The sequence below is a fragment of the Protopterus annectens genome, chromosome 11.part0 (assembly GCF_019279795.1).
Source record: "Protopterus annectens isolate FY-2018-M chromosome 11.part0, PAN1.0, whole genome shotgun sequence".
Lineage (NCBI taxonomy): Eukaryota > Metazoa > Chordata > Ceratodontiformes > Protopteridae > Protopterus > Protopterus annectens.
In genome coordinates this window covers 1,140,977,366-1,140,994,864 of record NC_056745.1, presented here as the reverse complement: position 1 = coordinate 1,140,994,864, position 17,499 = coordinate 1,140,977,366, and the positions used below count along the sequence as shown (strand labels likewise).

At 31.8% G+C, this 17,499-nt stretch overlaps 1 protein-coding gene across 1 annotated transcript in view; it reads right to left on the bottom strand.

Moving 5' to 3' along the window:
• Nucleotides 1-17,499, bottom strand: part of LOC122815033 (mucin-5AC-like) — a 168,090-nt gene that overhangs the window by 125,164 nt on the left and 25,427 nt on the right. Inside the window, exons 2-19 of the mRNA XM_044087284.1 lie at nt 14,465-14,571; nt 14,216-14,245; nt 13,775-13,825; nt 12,206-12,235; nt 11,956-11,985; nt 11,514-11,555; nt 10,061-10,090; nt 9,808-9,837; nt 9,365-9,415; nt 7,942-7,971; nt 7,693-7,722; nt 7,251-7,301; nt 5,683-5,712; nt 5,433-5,462; nt 4,993-5,034; nt 3,540-3,569; nt 3,286-3,315; nt 2,845-2,895 (exon numbers count right to left, since the gene is read on the bottom strand). Coding sequence (XP_043943219.1) covers nt 2,845-2,895; nt 3,286-3,315; nt 3,540-3,569; nt 4,993-5,034; nt 5,433-5,462; nt 5,683-5,712; nt 7,251-7,301; nt 7,693-7,722; nt 7,942-7,971; nt 9,365-9,415; nt 9,808-9,837; nt 10,061-10,090; nt 11,514-11,555; nt 11,956-11,985; nt 12,206-12,235; nt 13,775-13,825; nt 14,216-14,245; nt 14,465-14,571 — 725 coding nt within the window. The remainder of the gene's footprint in view (nt 1-2,844; nt 2,896-3,285; nt 3,316-3,539; nt 3,570-4,992; nt 5,035-5,432; nt 5,463-5,682; nt 5,713-7,250; nt 7,302-7,692; nt 7,723-7,941; nt 7,972-9,364; nt 9,416-9,807; nt 9,838-10,060; nt 10,091-11,513; nt 11,556-11,955; nt 11,986-12,205; nt 12,236-13,774; nt 13,826-14,215; nt 14,246-14,464; nt 14,572-17,499) is intronic.

Here is a 17,499-nt window from a genome sequence, read left to right as displayed (position 1 = left end):
ACCTCTGCTCTCTTATCCTTCACTAACCATATTAACAGTAATCGTAATATTGATACTCTATCCTCAGCTGTTTTTATTGACCTGTCCAAAGCATTTGACATGGTGAATCACCACCTCCTTATAGACACACTCAAAAACCTGTCATTGGACAACCATACTATACAGTGGTTCCAATCATACCTACATAACAGGCAACAGGCTGTACTATGGGAAAATACTTTATCTTCCCACGTCCCAGTCACTCTGGGGGTCCCGCAAGGATCTATATTAGGACCATTACTCTTCTCCATCTTTACAAATGACCTTCATTCTGTAATTCCTAAAGCTGACTGTATCCAATACGCTGACGACTCCACACTCATATGCGCTGCTGCTTCTCAATCAGAACTTCAGTCACTAACCCAAATGACCTTTAGTACAGTTGAAAACTGGCTCATACAAAGACGTCTTATCCTTAACCCCAAAAAAAAAAAATGTTACTATTTACCCCCACCCGCAGAACCTCCCCACTTAACTTTACTATTACTTCAAATGATAGAACTATAATATCTCCTGAACCAACCACCAAACTACTCGGGGTACTAATAGATAACAACTTGTCCTTTGAACCTCACATTAATAACACCATAAAAATAGTAAACAAGAAACTAGGTTCCCTCTGTAGAATAAAACCCTTTCTTACACCTCCAGCCAGGGTTACTATTGCTTGTACCCACCTCATCTCTACCTTGCTCTATGCCTCCCCTATCTATATCAAAATATGTAGAAGTAATCTGAGTAAACTTACATCCTCCTACAACAATATTGCCAGATGTGCAGCTGGGTCCTCCTATAGAACTCATCACTGTATCAACCTGAATCAGTTAGGATGGTTAGAGCTGCCAAATTTAATACTTTTCAATCAATTAATAGTAGCCCATAAGATCCTGTATTTACCTCAAAATACACCCATACTTACATCCCTAGTCATCACCTATAATAACCTCAAGACCTTACGCTCAGCTAATAACCTACGTGTACAAATATCAAAATCCAACAACTTAGCTGGTGACACCTTGTTCTCCAATACAGTAGGGAAAGCCTGGAACATCCTCCCAAGCCAGCTAACCTCAATATCCTCTGTCAGCTTATTTAAAAGCAAGCTTAAACCCTACCTCAAATCATACTGGCTATGCCCCTGTGTTAACCCAGACTAAGTACCTAACTATTAACTAGACTCCCACAATTCCTAGCCTCCCATGATCATGATCTTGTGTTGTCTCACTAATTTTTAGTGAGCTTAACCTTCCTTAGGATTTTTTCTCATGTAAATAAGTATATACTGTGGAATGATCAAACACATTCATATAGTATCACAACCTATGTGTTAAATAACACTAGAAATCCATCCTTGTTTGCTGTTCTTCTATACTCTATCTATTGATCTCTAGTGTTTTTCTTTCTTAGGTTTTTGTGAGACCTTAGTATCTATTATCATAAATTACTAGGTGTATCTAATTTTGTAATATGTTATAAAGATTTGTACTACACCATTTCTAATACAAATGTATTAGTCTTATTCATCTATTCTTAGATAAATTTTTCCTTTTTCCTACTGAAATATAAAATATATAATCTTAGGCTTGTACTATAATTCTTAAAACTTATGTACCAAATTATACTGTTATTGTCTTTGTCTTGACCTTTTATGTTGTTGTAATTTGTGGAGCTTTTCTCCCCAGGCCTCCACTGAAAATGGACATATATCCAGCTGGACTAGCCCGGTCAACAAATGTAAAATAAAATTAATAAATAAATAAAATAAATCCCCCAATGTAATTAAGTGTGTTTATTCCTTTTTCAAGGTTAATTTTTTTTACATTTTACATCAAGATTTGCTATACCTAAAATAGCAAACACATTTTTTCTTTGGTAGAAAACAGTTTGGAACCTCTAACAAATATCATCAAATAAAAATGAATAAAAGGAGAAATGGAAATACTATGTGAAATTCCCAAGTGAAGCTGTTTATTTTAAGAAGACATAATTAGAAGATAGTGTTCCCTCTTGATTATTCAGAGTATTCAGCATATGTCTGGAATGACAAAAACCTTGCAATTTTAAAGCCACAAATGTTCATATATGTTTTCAAATGGACTGCATTATTGTTTCATTATTTACACATAGGAATATATGTTTCTTAAGGACTGCATAGCATCACACTTGTCAGAGTTCAATTGTTTATCTAAATGAGAAAAAGTGGGATAAAACATTTCATTCTGCTGTAGCACCTTTATTAATCTTAATGCTGTCTATTTTCTTTTGAGTTGCCAGCTATACATTTGGTTTCCTGGATTGTACTTTGTGAAAGAGACAGCCAAGGGCATACCCATATATTTGTGAAGTTTTTATGAACTTTCAGGATGGTAAAGCAGATTCAAAGGAATGTAAACTATTTGTTAAACTATTGCTGTACACTGAAGATGTAAAAAAATTAAAACATGATCATTTCATAGATAGCTTATCTTAGGAGAACATGATCCATTCATCTAATGTAAAGTATGTTCTAGGTGGATTGAAGTAAAAAGGTAAATATTTTGTAGAAATAAAAGCAAAACAACCAAAACTAAGTTAAGGGTGGCTTCAGTATTAACACCTCATACAGTATAAAAAATTGCATTTAAGTTCTGGATCTACTTTTGAAATTCATGTGAAATTATTCTACTGTAGGCTTTTGTTCACATGACACAAGTCTGAAGACATTATTTTAGTTTTTAAAGTATCCTCTGCCCGTGGGCTCTGAAAGAATATATATGAACTGGTGCAAATTCAGATGAACATAGATTAACATGTGATCTACATTACCTGCAGGTGACATTGTTGCAAGGGCAGATGGTGTTGGCAGTGATGTGGCAGCTAAAAAAAAAAAGATGGTATTAGAGAAATGTCATGCAGAGTGCATACCTGCAATAATGTGGCATGAGCTCATCAAGGCATTAAAACACTATCTCTACGCCTAAGTTCAGAAATCTAAAATTATGGATCAAGACTTAACCATGCTTCTTCTCAAGTATAATGTGTACGTAACTTTGATGATAGGCAGATACTTATAATCATTAAATATCAGAGTAAACTAGTAACTGTGGTATGTGCTTCTGTTTAAGGCTTGACTGAAGTGAATATAAATTGTGGATCCCATTAATATACAATAGTTTTCGAATTTCTATCCCACCTTGTCTGCTAGCATATTTTACATCATACAATGTTTAAATATTTGAAATATGCATGTATATGTATGGTTCTCACCTGTTGTAGGTAGAGTGGTAGTAGAAGGCCCTGCAGGCAAAAAAAAATCAGACAGATTATTTATAGGCTTTGCAAGTATAATCAATTCCTTGAAGAAAAACTTATTTATAGCTAATAACCATTTCATACTGTTACATTGTGTGCCATTCTTTTCATTGGAAATGAAAAGTATAAGAAGAATAAGACAACAAAGTATCTGCTGTTTTATAAAATACATGAAATTATGGATTAAACAAAAACAGTTAATACCTCACCTGTATACTTAGCAGTTGTTTCTGTTGGTGCTAGGGATTGAAATAAAGACAAATTACATTTTTCTTATTTGTGAACCTCCGATCATTTAATTTAGCTGTCAATTTAATCTTCTCATTTTCTACACATTGAGATCATGTTTAAAGGTGTATAGCTTCATTTGATGGAACAATTTAGTAATGATAAAAGCAACATGGAAGACCACTTCTGTGTGATTATAATCTTGTCTATATATTGCACTAAATATTTTTAGTTTTAGCAAAGCCAGCTATCATGTATATTTACAATGATTCCTAAAATGTAACAGACAGCACCAAATGTCCCCTTGCACTGCAGCAATTTGGTAACATTTGAAAATTGTTATCAAATGAAAATCAGAGAAACAGAAAAGGTTAAACATGGCATGGAATGCACAATTTAAGCCATGCATTTTGATATGTCATAACGTCACAGTAACATAAAGCAAGCAATAATACAGACTACACAGAATATGCATGGTATGGATAAAGCCTGAGCTGTTTTAAAGGCTTGACGTATTTTAAATGACATTACAGATATGAAGTACATTTTGTTTTTTATTACACATTGGAAGACTTTATTTTTAAGGATTAGTTAATATTACATTTGGCAGATTTCAATTGCTTAAGTAATTTAGGAGAAAGAGGAGTTATTATTTTATATACCTTGTCAGGCACCTTTATTAACCATAATAGGATTTATCTGTTTCACACTTCCCTGCTGCATGTTTTATTTTCTACATTGTACTTTTGGCTTAAGGAAAAAAGGACAAAATCTATTTGGTAAGTAAGTATGGACTTTTAGGAGGCTACAGCTTATCAAGAAGAACGGGGCCTAAAATTAATTTCCAAGGTAGACATACAAAGAAGCTGTTAAAAGTCTTCTGAAATGATGGGGAAATTCATTGTTAAAAAATAACAAGCCAGTAGGAAAAAATGCATTTCTATCAAATCTAAACAATAGAGTGGACAAATTCATTTTTAAATCACTACAAAGATTTATGTACACCTGAGATGCATAAGATTTAGAAGGATTGTATAGATGTTAATAGATTATAGGTTTAAAGGGACTTCTGCATTCATAGTTCCTACAGTCAGATGATAACCCCAGATATGTTTCTCATCTGCATACGACACTTAACCAAAATTATCACACTGGAAATAATCTTTGCTGTGCAACACATGCAAAGATAATACTTATGATTTGTAGAGTAAACAAAATACTCCAAGCTTCTTGGATGAACATGATGTTAAACCAGTGAACCATGGATAAATAACATAGACAAACTATTTATTATGCAGTCAGTCCTGAATGTTTTAGAAACAGCTTGTGGTAATATTTTAGAAAGGGTAACAGTGTATTATATGGATTTCAAGTGAACATTTTAGAAACACGGAATATGTTAATGCACAATAATTATTGGGTACTCTGCTTTACCTGCAGGAGAGGATGGCACAGGAGCCGATGCTGTTGAAGAAGCTGTGGCAGATGAAAAATTAAAATACACTATCAGATAACTTTTATGCAGAAGGCATTCTTACAATAACATGCTCAGTCAGGTTTAAAACATTGAAAATCTCATATCTGCTAAGAGTTGGAATGCTAATCATTTCTGGCCAAGACCTATGTAAGATTGTTCAATTTTTCATGTGTTTTTAACTTCCCTTATGATCGAATACGAGTAAGTTTTAAACACTGTACAATATATATCACCTGTGATATATTTATTTCTCTCTGAAGCTTATATGAAAACAGACTAAATCCTATAACTCCATTAGAATGAAATATCCTTCCGATAGCATATCCCACCATGTATTCTAGTTTACAGCCTTGAACTCTTGAATATTTTAATATGCATTCACATGAATATCTCTTACCTGTTATCACAGAAGGAGTAGTTGAAGGTCCTGGAGGAGAATTAACAGAAGATTCTATAAATACTCCTGAATCTGAATAATAATTAATATCTAACAAATAAACATATTGATAGCAAACCAAGACATATGTCTGATCCTTATTTTTTCCCATTATCTTATGTGAAGTATGAAATGCATAAGACTAGTTTTTCTGTACTTTTAAAAAATATCTACACACTTATTTGTTATAAAAATAGTTTAATTAACTTACCTGTATATTTAGCTGTTGGTGCTGTAGATGCTTGGAATAAGAATAGAGTAAAATTTGATTTTTTATAAACTTGGCTTTCTGAGATTAACCAGTTCTGCATTCATGTTATTGTTTTTTGAAAAAAAACATTGCTATCATTTCAAAGATATTTTCTTCAATTGGTTTAATCATTTGCAGATGATATTAATAGTAAAAGCAGAAACACAGAATGCCAATGCCAAATTACATTTCTATCTTCCAATGTAATTGTCTTTTTTCATTTCAAAAGGTTAATTTTCTTTACATTTTACAACAAGATTTGCAATGTCTAAAATAACACACACAATTTTTGCTTGGTTGAAAACACTTTGGAACCTCTTACAAATATCATTAAATAAAACTAAATAAAAGGAGAAATGGAAATACTATGGGAAATTCCCAAATGAAGCTGTTTATTTTATGAAGACATAACTAGAAGGTAGCATTCCCTCTCGATTATTCAGAGTACTCAGAATATGCTTGGAATGGCAAAATCCCTGTTATTTTAAAGGCACAAATGTTGATATATAATGTTATCAACGGGACTGCATTTTCGTTTCATTATTTGCACATAGGAGTATATGTTTCTTAAGCACTGCTTAGCATCACATGTGTCAAAATTCAATTGTTTACTTAAATGAGAAAAAGTGGGATTCAACATTTCATTTTGCTGTAGCATCTGTATTAATCTTAATGTTGTCTATCTTCTTTTGAGTTGCCAGCAGTACATTTGGTTTCTTGGAGTATACTTGGTGAAATAAGCAGGCAAGGGCATTATCATATGTTTGTGAAGTTTTTATGAACTTTCAGCATGGTAAATTAGATTAAAAAGAATGTTAAGTATTTATTAAACTATTGCTGTACAATGAAGATGTAAAAAAATTAAAACATGGTAATTTCATAGAATGCTTGTCTTAGGAGAACATTATCCATTAATCTAACGTAAAGTATGTTCTAGGTGGATTGAAGTAAAAATGTAAATATTTTGTAAAACAAAAGCAAAATGACCAGTACAAATTTAAGGGTCGCTTTGGAATTAACACCTCATACAGTATAAAAAAATTGCATTTAAGTTCTGAATCTAGTTTTGAAATTCATGTGAAATTGTTCTTCTGTGTAAAACTGAGGTGCATAAGATTAAGAAAGATTGTATACATGTTAATAAATCAAAGGTTTAAAGGGACTTCTGTATTCATAGTTCTACAGTCAGATGACAACCCCAGGTATGTTTCTCATCTGCTTACAACACTTAGGCAATATCATCTTACTGGACATTATCGCTGCCGTAACAATACATGGAAAGATAATACTTATGTTTTGTAGAGTAAACTAGACACTCCAACTTGTTGGTTGAACATGATGTTAAACCAGTGAACTACGGATGAATGACATAGAAGAAATATCTAATATGCAGTTAGTCCTGAATGTTTTAGAAATGGCTTGTGGTAATACTTTAGAGAGGGTAACACTGTATTAAATGGATTTCAAGTGAACATTTCAGAAACCCGGAATATGTTTATGTACAATAATTATCGGGTACTTTGGTTTACCTGCAGGAGAGGATGGTACATGAGCCGATGTTGTTGAAGAAGCTGTGGCAGCTGAAAAATTAAAATATACTATCAGATAACTTTTATGCAGAAGACATACCTGTAATAATATGCACAGTCAGGTTTAAAACATTGAAAATCTCATAACCGCTAAGAGTTGGAATGCTAAACATTTTCGGCCAAGACCTATGTAAGATTGTTGCAAATTTTCATGTGTTTGTAAGTTTCCTGATGATCGAATATGAGTAAGTTTTAAACACTGTACAATATATATCACCTGTGATATATTTCTTTCTTTCTGAAACTTATATGACAGCAGAATAAATCGTATAACTCCGTTAGAATGAAATATCCTTCCAATACTATGTCCAACCATGTATTCTAGTTTGCAGCCTTAAACTCTTAAATATTTGTAATATGCATTCACATGAATATCTCTTACCTGTTGTTACAGAAGGAGTAGTAGAAGGTCCTGCAGGAGAATTAACAGAAGATTCTATAAATACTCTTGAATCTCAATAATAAATAATTTCTAACAAATAAACATATTGATAGCAAACCAAGAAATATGTCTGATCCTTATTTTTTTCCATTATCTTATGTGAAGTAATAAATGCATAAGACTAGTTTTGTGTGCATTTCCAAAACATCTACACACTTATTTGTTATAGAAATAGTTTAAATAACTTACCTGTATATTTAGCTGTTATTGCTGTTGATGCTAGGAATAAAAATAGAGTAAAATTAGATTTTTTTTTTAAACTGGCATTCTGAGATTACTCAGTTCTGCATTCAAGTTATTGTTTTATGAAAAAAACATTGATATAATTTCAAAGATATTTTCTTCAGTTCGTTTAATCATTTGCAGATGATATTAATAGTTAAAGCAAATTTACAGAATGCCACTGGCACATTACATTTCTATCCCCCAATGTAATTAAGTTTGTCTATTCATTTTTCAAGGTTAATTTTCTTTACATTTTACAACAAGATTAGCTATACCTAAAATAGCAAACACAATTTTTCTTTGGTAGAAAACAGTTTGGAACCTCTAACAAATATCATCAAATAAAACTGAATAAAAGGAGAAATGGAAATACTATGTGAAATTCCCAAGTGAAGCTGTTTATTTTAAGAAGACATAACTAGAAGGTAGTGTTCCCTCTTGATTATTCAGAGCACTCAGAATATGTCTGGAATGGCAAAAACCTTGCAATTTTAAAGCCACAAATGTTCACATATAATGTTTTCAAACGGACTGCATTTGTTGTTTCATTATTTACACATAGGAATATATGTTTCTTAAGGACTGCATAGCATCACACTTGTCAGAGTTCAATTGTTTATCTAAATGAGAAAAAGTGGGATAAAACATTTCATTCTGCTGTAGCACCTTTATTAATCTTAATGCTGTCTATTTTCTTTTGAGTTGCCAGCTATACATTTGGTTTCCTGGATTGTACTATGTGAAAGAGACAGCCAAGGGCATACTCATATATTTGTGAAGTTTTTATGAATTTTCAGGATGGTAAAGCAGATTAAAAGGAATGTAAACTATTTGTTAAACTATTGCTGTACACTGAAGATGTAAAAAAATTAAAACATGATCATTTCATAGATAGGTTATCTTAGGAGAACATGATCCATTCATCTAATGTAAAGTATGTTCTAGGTGGATTGAAGTAAAAAGGTAAATATTTTGTAGAAATAAAAGCAAAACAACCAGAACTAAGTTAAGGGTGGCTTCAGTATTAACACCTCATACTGTATAAAAAATTGCATTTAAGTTCTGGATCTACTTTTGAAATTCATGTGAAATTATTCTACTGTAGGCTTTTGTTCACATGACACAAGTCTGAAGACATTATTTTAGTTTTTAAAGTATCCTCCACCCTCAAGCTATTTTGTTAGTTTTTGTTAGTAATCTAGTTAATGATGGATGAAATAGAGATAAAAGATTATTAACATTTAATGCTCTTTCACTACCAGATATATCAGAAAAGCCTGAAATAATGCTTGAGAGTGAGAAATTGTATATTATGTGGGCTCTGAAAGAATATATATGAACTGGTGCAAATTCAGATGAACATAGATTAACATGTGATCTACATTACCTGCAGGTGTCATTGTTGCAAGGGCAGATGGTGTTGGCAGTGATGTGGCAGCTAAAAAATAAAAAGATGGTATTAGAAAAATGTCATGCAGAGTACATACCTGCAATAATGTGGCATGAGCTCATCAAGGCATTAAAACACTATCTCTACGCCTAAGTTCAGAAATCTAAAATTATGGATCAAGACCTAACCATGCTTCTTCTCCAGTATAATGTGTACATAACTTTGATGATAGGCAGATACTTATATTCATTAAATATCAGAGTAAACTAGTAACTATGGTATGTGCTTCTGTTTAAGGCTTGACTGAAGTGAATATAAATTGTGGATCCCCATTAATATACAATAGTTTTCCAATTTCTATCACACCTTGTCTGCTAGCATATTTTACATCATACAATGTTTAAATATTTGAAATATGCATGTATATGTATGATTCTCACCTGTTGTAGGTTGAGTGGTAGTAGAAGGCCCTGCAGGCAAAAAAATTCAGACAGATTATTTATAGGCTTTGCAAGTATAATCAATTCCTTGAATAAAACTTATTTATAGCTAATAACCATTTCATACTGTAACATTGTGTGCCATTTATTTTCATTGGAAATGAAAAGTATAAGAAGAATAAGACAACAAAGTATCTGCTGTTTCATAAAATACATGAAATTATGGATTTAACAAAAGCAGTTAATACCTCACCTGTATACTTAGCAGTTGTTTCTGTTGGTGCTAGGGATTGAAATAAAGACAAATTACATTTTTCTTATTTGTGAACCTCCGATCATTTAATTTAGCTTTCAGTTTAATCTTCTCATTTTCTACACATTGAGATCACGTTTAAGGGTATATAGCTTCATTTGATGGAACAATTTAGTAATGGTAAAAGCAACATGGAAGAACACTTCTGTGTGATTATAATCTTGTCTATATATTGCACTAAATATTTTTAGTTTTAGCAAAGCCTGCTATCTTGTATATTTACAATGATTCCTAAAATGTAACAGACAGCACCAAATGTCCCCTTGCACTGCAGCAATTTGGTAACATTTGAAAATTGTTATCAAATGAAAATCAGAGAAACAGAAAAGGTTAAACATGGCATGGAATGCACAATTTAAGCCATGCATTTTGATATGTCATAACATCACAGTAACATAAAGCAAGCAATAATACAGACTACACAGAATATGCATGGTATGGATAAAGCCTGAGCTGTTTTAAAGGCTTGACATATTTTAAATGACATTACAGATAGGAAGTAAATTTTGTTTTTTATTACACATTGGAAGACATTATTTTTAAGGATCAGTTAATATTACATTTGGCAGTTTTCAATTGCTTAAGTAATTTAGGAGAAAGAGGAGTTATTATTTTATATACCTTGTCAGGCACCTTTATTAACCATAATAGGATTTATCTGTTTCACACTTCCCTGCTGCATGTTTTATTTTCTACATTGTACTTTTGGCTTAAGGAAAAAAGGACAAAATCTATTTGGTAAGTAATTATGGACTTTTAGGAGGCTACAGCTTATCAAGAAGAACTGGGCCTAAAATTAATTTCCAAGGTAGACATACAAAGAAGCTGTTAAAAGCCTTCTGAAATGATGGGGAAATTCATTGTTAAAAAATAACATGCTAGTAGGAAAAAATGCATTTCTATCAAATCTAAACAATGGAGTTGACAAATTCATTTTTATATCTCTATAAAGATTTATGTAAACCTGAGATGCATAAGATTTAGAAGGAGTGTATACATGTTAATATATCATAGGTTTAAAGGGACTTCTGCATTCACAGTTCCTACAGTCAGATGATAACCCCAGATATGTTTCTCATCTGCATATGACAATTAACCAAAATTATCACACTGGAAATGATCTTTGCTGTGCAATACATGCAAAGATAATACTTATGTTTTGTAGAGTAAACAAAATACTCCAAGCTTCTTGGATGAACATGATGTTAAACCAGTGAACCATGGATAAATGACATAGACAAACTATTTATTATGCAGTCAGTCCTGAATGTTTTAGAAACAGCTTGTGGTAATATTTTAGAAAGGGTAACAGTGTATTATATGGATTTCAAGTGAACATTTTAGAAACACGGAATATGTTAATGCACAATAATTATCGGGTACTCTGCTTTACCTGCACGAGAGGATGGTGCAGGAGCCGATGCTGTTGAAGAAGCTGTGGCAGATGAAAAATTAAAATACACTATCAGATAACTTTTATGCAGAAGGCATACTTACAATAACATGCTCAGTCAGGTTTAAAACATTGAAAATCTCATATCTGCTAAGAGTTGGAATGCTAATCATTTTTGGCCAAGACCTATGTAAGATTGTTCCAATTTTTCATGTGTTTTTAACTTTCCTGATGATCGAATACGAGTAAGTTTTAAACACTGTACAATATATATTACCTGTGATATATTTATTTCCCTCAGAAGCTTATATGAAAACAGACTAAATCCTATAACGCCATTAGAATGAAATATCCTTCCGATAGCATATCCCACCATGTATTCTAGTTTACAGCCTTGAACTCTTGAATATTTTTAATATGCATTCACATGAATATCTCTTACCTGTTATCAGAGAAGGAGTAGTTGAAGGTCCTGGAGGAGAATTAACAGAAGATTCTATAAATACTCCTGAATCTGAATAATAATTAATTTCTAACAAATAAACATATTGATAGCAAACCAAGACATATGTCTGATCCTTATTTTTTCCCATTATCTTATGTGAAGTATGAAATGCGTAAGACTAGTTTTTGTGTGCTTTTACAAAATATCTACACACTTATTTGTTATAAAAATAGTTTAAATAACTTACCTGTATATTTAGCTGTTGGTGCTGTAGATGCTTGGAATAAGAATAGAGTAAAATTAGATTTTTTTTAATCTTGGCTTTCTGAGATGAACCAGTTCTGCATTCATGTTATTGTTTTTTGAAAAAAAACATTGATATCATTTCAAAGATATTTTCTTCAATTGGTTTAATCATTTGCAGATGATATTAATAGTAAAAGCAGAAATACAGAATGCCAATGGCAAATTACATTTCTATCTTCCAATGTAATTGTCTTTTTTCATTTTAAAAGGTTAATTTTCTTTACATTTTACAACAAGATTTGCAATGCCTAAAATAGCACACACAATTTTTGCTTGGTAGAAAACACTTTGGAACCTCTTACAAATATCATTAAATAAAATTAAATAAAAGGAGAAATGGAAATACTATGTGAAATTCCCAAATGAAGCTGTTTATTTTATGAAGACATAACTAGAAGGTAGCATTCCCTCTCGATTATTCAGTGTACTCAGAATATGCTTGGAAAGGCAAAGTCCCTGTTATTTTAAAGGCGCAAATGTTGATATATAATGTTATCAACGGGACTGCATTTTCATTTCATTATTTGCACATAGGAGTATATGTTTCTTAAGCACTGCTTAACATCACACTTGTCAAAATTCAATTGTTTACTTAAATGAGAAAAAGTGGGATTCAACATTTCATTTTGCTGTAGCATCTGTATTAATCTTAATGTTGTCTATCTTCTTTTGAGTTGCCAGCTGTACATTTGGTTTCTTGGAGTGTACTTTGTGAAATAAACAGGCAAGGGCATTATCATATGTTTGTGAAGTTTTTATGAACTTTCAGCATGGTAAATCAGATTAAAAAGAATGTTAAGTATTTATTAAACTATTGCTGTACACTGAAGATGTAAAAAAATTAAAAAAAGGTAATTTCATAGAATGCTTGTCGTAGGAGAACATGATCCATTAATCTAATGTAAAGTATGTTCTAGGTGGATTGAAGTAAAAAGGTAAATATTTTGTAAAATAAAAGCAAAATGACCAGTACAAAGTTAAGGGTTGCTTTGGTATTAACACCTCATACAGTATAAAAAAATTGCATATAAGTTCTGAATCTAGTTTTGAAATTCATGCGAAATTGTTCTTCTGTGTAAACCTGAGGTGCATAAGATTTAGAAAGATTGTATACATGTTAATAAATCAAAGGTTTAAAGGGACTTCTGTTTTCATAGTTCCTACAGTCAGATGACAACCCCAGGTATGTTTCTCATCTGCTTACAACACTTAAGCAATATCATCTTACTGGACATTATCACTGCCGTAACAATACATGGAAAGATAATACTTATGTTTTGTAGAGTAAACTAGACACTCCAACTTGTTGGTTGAACATGATGTTAAACCAGTGAACTACGGATGAATGACATAGAAGAAATATCTAATATGCAGTTAGTCCTGAATGTTTTAGAAATGGCTTGTGGTAATACTTTAGAGAGGGTAACACTGTATTAAATGGATTTCAAGTGAACATTTCAGAAACCCGGAATATGTTTATGTGCAATAATTATCGGGTACTTAGGTTTACCTGCAGGAGAGGATGGTACAGGAGCCGATGTTGTTGAAGAAGCTGTGGCAGCTGAAAAATGAAAATATACTATCAGATAACTTTTATGCAGAAGACATACCTGTAATAATATGCACAGTCAGGTTTAAAACACTGAAAATCTCATAACCGCTAAGAGTTGGAATGCTAAACATTTTCGGCCAAGACCTATGTAAGATTGTTGCAAATTTTCATGTGTTTGTAAGTTTCCTGATGATCGAATATGAGTAAGTTTTAAACACTGTACAATATATATCACCTGTGATATATTTCTTTCTTTCTGAAGCTTATATGACAGCAGAATAAATCGTATAACTCCTTTAGAATGAAATATCCTTCCAATACTATGTCCAACCATGTATTCTAGTTTGCAGCCTTAAACTCTTGAATATTTGTAATATGCATTCACTTGAATATCCTTACCTGTTGTTACAGAAGGAGTAGTAGAAGGTCCTGCAGGAGAATTAACAGAAGATTCTATAAATACTCTTGAATCTCAATAATAGCTAATTTCTAACAAATAAACATATTGATAGCAAACCAAGAAATATGTCTGATCCTTATTTTTTTCCGTTATCTTATGTGAAGTAATAAATGCATAAGACTAGTTTTGTGTGCATTTCCAAAACATCTACACACTTATTTGTTATAGAAATAGTTTAAATAACTTACCTGTATATTTAGCTGTTATTGCTGTTGATGCTAGGAATAAAAATAGAGTAAAATTAGATTTTTTTTTAAACGGAAAAAAATAAGGATCAGACATATTTCTTGGTTTGCTATCAATATGTTTATTTGTTAGAAATCAGCTATTATTGAGATTCAAGAGTATTTATAGAATCTTCTGTTAATTCTCCTGCAGGGCCTTCTACTACTCCTTCTGTAACAACAGGTAAGGATATTCATGTGAATGCATATTACAAATATTCAACAGTTTAAGGCTGCAAACTAGAATACATGGTTGGACATAGTATTGGAAGGATATTTCATTCTAAAGGAGTTATACGATTTATTCTGCTGTCATATAAGCTTCAGAAAGAAAGAAATATATCACAGGTGATATATATTGTACAGTGTTTAAAACTTACTCATATTCGATCATCAGGAAACTTACAAACACATGAAAATTTGCAACAATCTTACATAGGTCTTGGCCGAAAATGTTTAGCATTCCAACTCTTAGCGGTTATGAGATTTTCAGTGTTTTAAACCTGACTGTGCATATTATTACAGGTATGTCTTCTGCATAAAAGTTATCTGACAGTATATTTTCATTTTTCAGCTGCCACAGCTTCTTCAACAACATCGGCTCCTGTACCATCCTCTCCTGCAGGTAAACCAAATTACCCGATAATTATTGCACATAAACATATTCCGGGTTTCTGAAATGTTCACTTGAAATCCATTTAATACAGTGTTACCCTCTCTAAAGTATTACCACAAGCCATTTCTAAAACATTCAGGACTAACTGCATATTAAATATTTCTTCTATGTCATTCATCCGTAGTTCACTGGTTTAACATCATGTTCAACCAACTAGTTGGAGTGTCTAGTTTACTCTACAAAACATAAGTATTATCTTTCCATGTATTGTTACGGCACGGCAGCGATAATGTCCAGTAAGATGATATTGCTTAAGTGTTGTAAGCAGATGAGAAACATACCTGGGGTTGTCATCTGACTGTAGGAACTATGAATACAGAAGTCCCTTTAAACCTTTGATTTATTAACATGTATACAATATTTCTAAATCTTATGCACCTCAGGTTTACACAGAAGAACAATTTTGCATGAATTTCAAAACTAGATTCAGAACTTATATGCAATTTTTTTATACTGTATGAGGTGTTAATACCAAAGCGACCCTTAACTTTGTACTGGTCATTTTGCTTTTATTTTACAAAATATTTACCTTTTTACTTCAATCCACCTAGAACATACTTTACATTAGATTAATGGATCATGTTCTCCTAAGACAAGCATTCTATGAAATTAGCTTGTTTTAATTTTTTTACATCTTCAGTGTACAGCAATAGTTTAATAAATACTTAACATTCTTTTTAATCTGGTTTACCATGCTGAAAGTTCATAAAAACTTCACAAACATATGATAATGCCCTTGCCTGTTTATTTCACAAAGTACACTCCAAGAAACCAAATGTACAGCTGGCAACTCAAAAGAAGATAGACAACATTAAGATTAATACAGATGCTACAGCAAAATGAAATGTTGCATCCCACTTTTTCTCATTTAAGTAAACAATTGAATTTTGACAAGTGTGATGTTAAGCAGTGCTTAAGAAACATATACTCCTATGTGCAAATAATGAAACGAAAATGCAGTCCCGTTGATAACATTATATATCAACATTTCCGCCTTTAAAATAACTGGGATTTTGCCTTTCCAAGCATATTCTGAGTACACTGAATAATCGAGAGGGAATGCTACCTTCTAGTTATGTCTTCATAAAATAAACAGCTTCATTTGGGAATTTGACATAGTATTTCCATTTCTCCTTTTATTTAATTTTATTTAATGATATTTGTAAGAGGTTCCAAAGTGTTTTCTACCAAGCAAAAACTGTGTGTGCTATTTTAGGCATTGCAAATCTTGTAAAATGTAAAGAAAATTAACCTTTTAAAATGAAAAAAGACAATTACATTGGAAGATAGAAATGTAATTTGCCATTGGCATTCTGTATTTCTGCTTTTACTATTAATATCATCTGCAAATGATTAAACCAATTGAAGAAAATATCTTTGAAATGATATCAATGTTTTTTTCAAAAAACAATAACATGAATGCAGAACTGGTTAATCTCAGAAAGCCAAGTTTAAAAAAAATCTAATTTTACTCTATTCTTATTCCAAGCATCTACAGCACCAACAGCTAAATATACAGGTAAGTTATTTAAACTATTTTTATAACAAATAAGTGTGTAGATATTTTGTAAAAGCACACAAAAACTAGTCTTATGCATTTCATATGTCACTCAAGATAATGGGAAAAAATAAGGATCAGACATATGTCTTGGTTTGCTATCAATATGTTTATTTGTTAGAAATTAATTATTATTCAGATTCAAGAGTATTTATAGAATCTTCTGTTAATTCTCCTCCAGGACCTTCAACTACTCCTTCTCTGATAACAGGTAAGAGATATTCATGTGAATGCATATTAAAAATATTCAAGAGTTCAAGGCTGTAAACTAGAATACATGGTGGGATATGCTATCGGAAGGATATTTCATTCTAATGGAGTTATAGGATTTAGTCTGTTTTCATATAAGCTTCTGAGAGAAATAAATATATCACAGGTAATATATATTGTACAGTGTTTAAAACTTACTCATATTCGATCATCAGGAAAGTTAAAAACACATGAAAAATTGGAACAATCTTACATAGGTCTTGGCCAAAAATGATTAGCATTCCAACTCTTAGCAGATATGAGATTTTCAATGTTTTAAACCTGACTGAGCATGTTATTGTAAGTATGCCTTCTGCATAAAAGTTATCTGATAGTGTATTTTAATTTTTCATCTGCCACAGCTTCAACAGCATCGGCTCCTGCACCATCCTCTCCTGCAGGTAAAGCAGAGTACCCGATAATTATTGTGCATTAACATATTCCGTGTTTCTAAAATGTTCACTTGAAATCCATATAATACACTGTTACCCTTTCTAAAATATTACCACAAGCTGT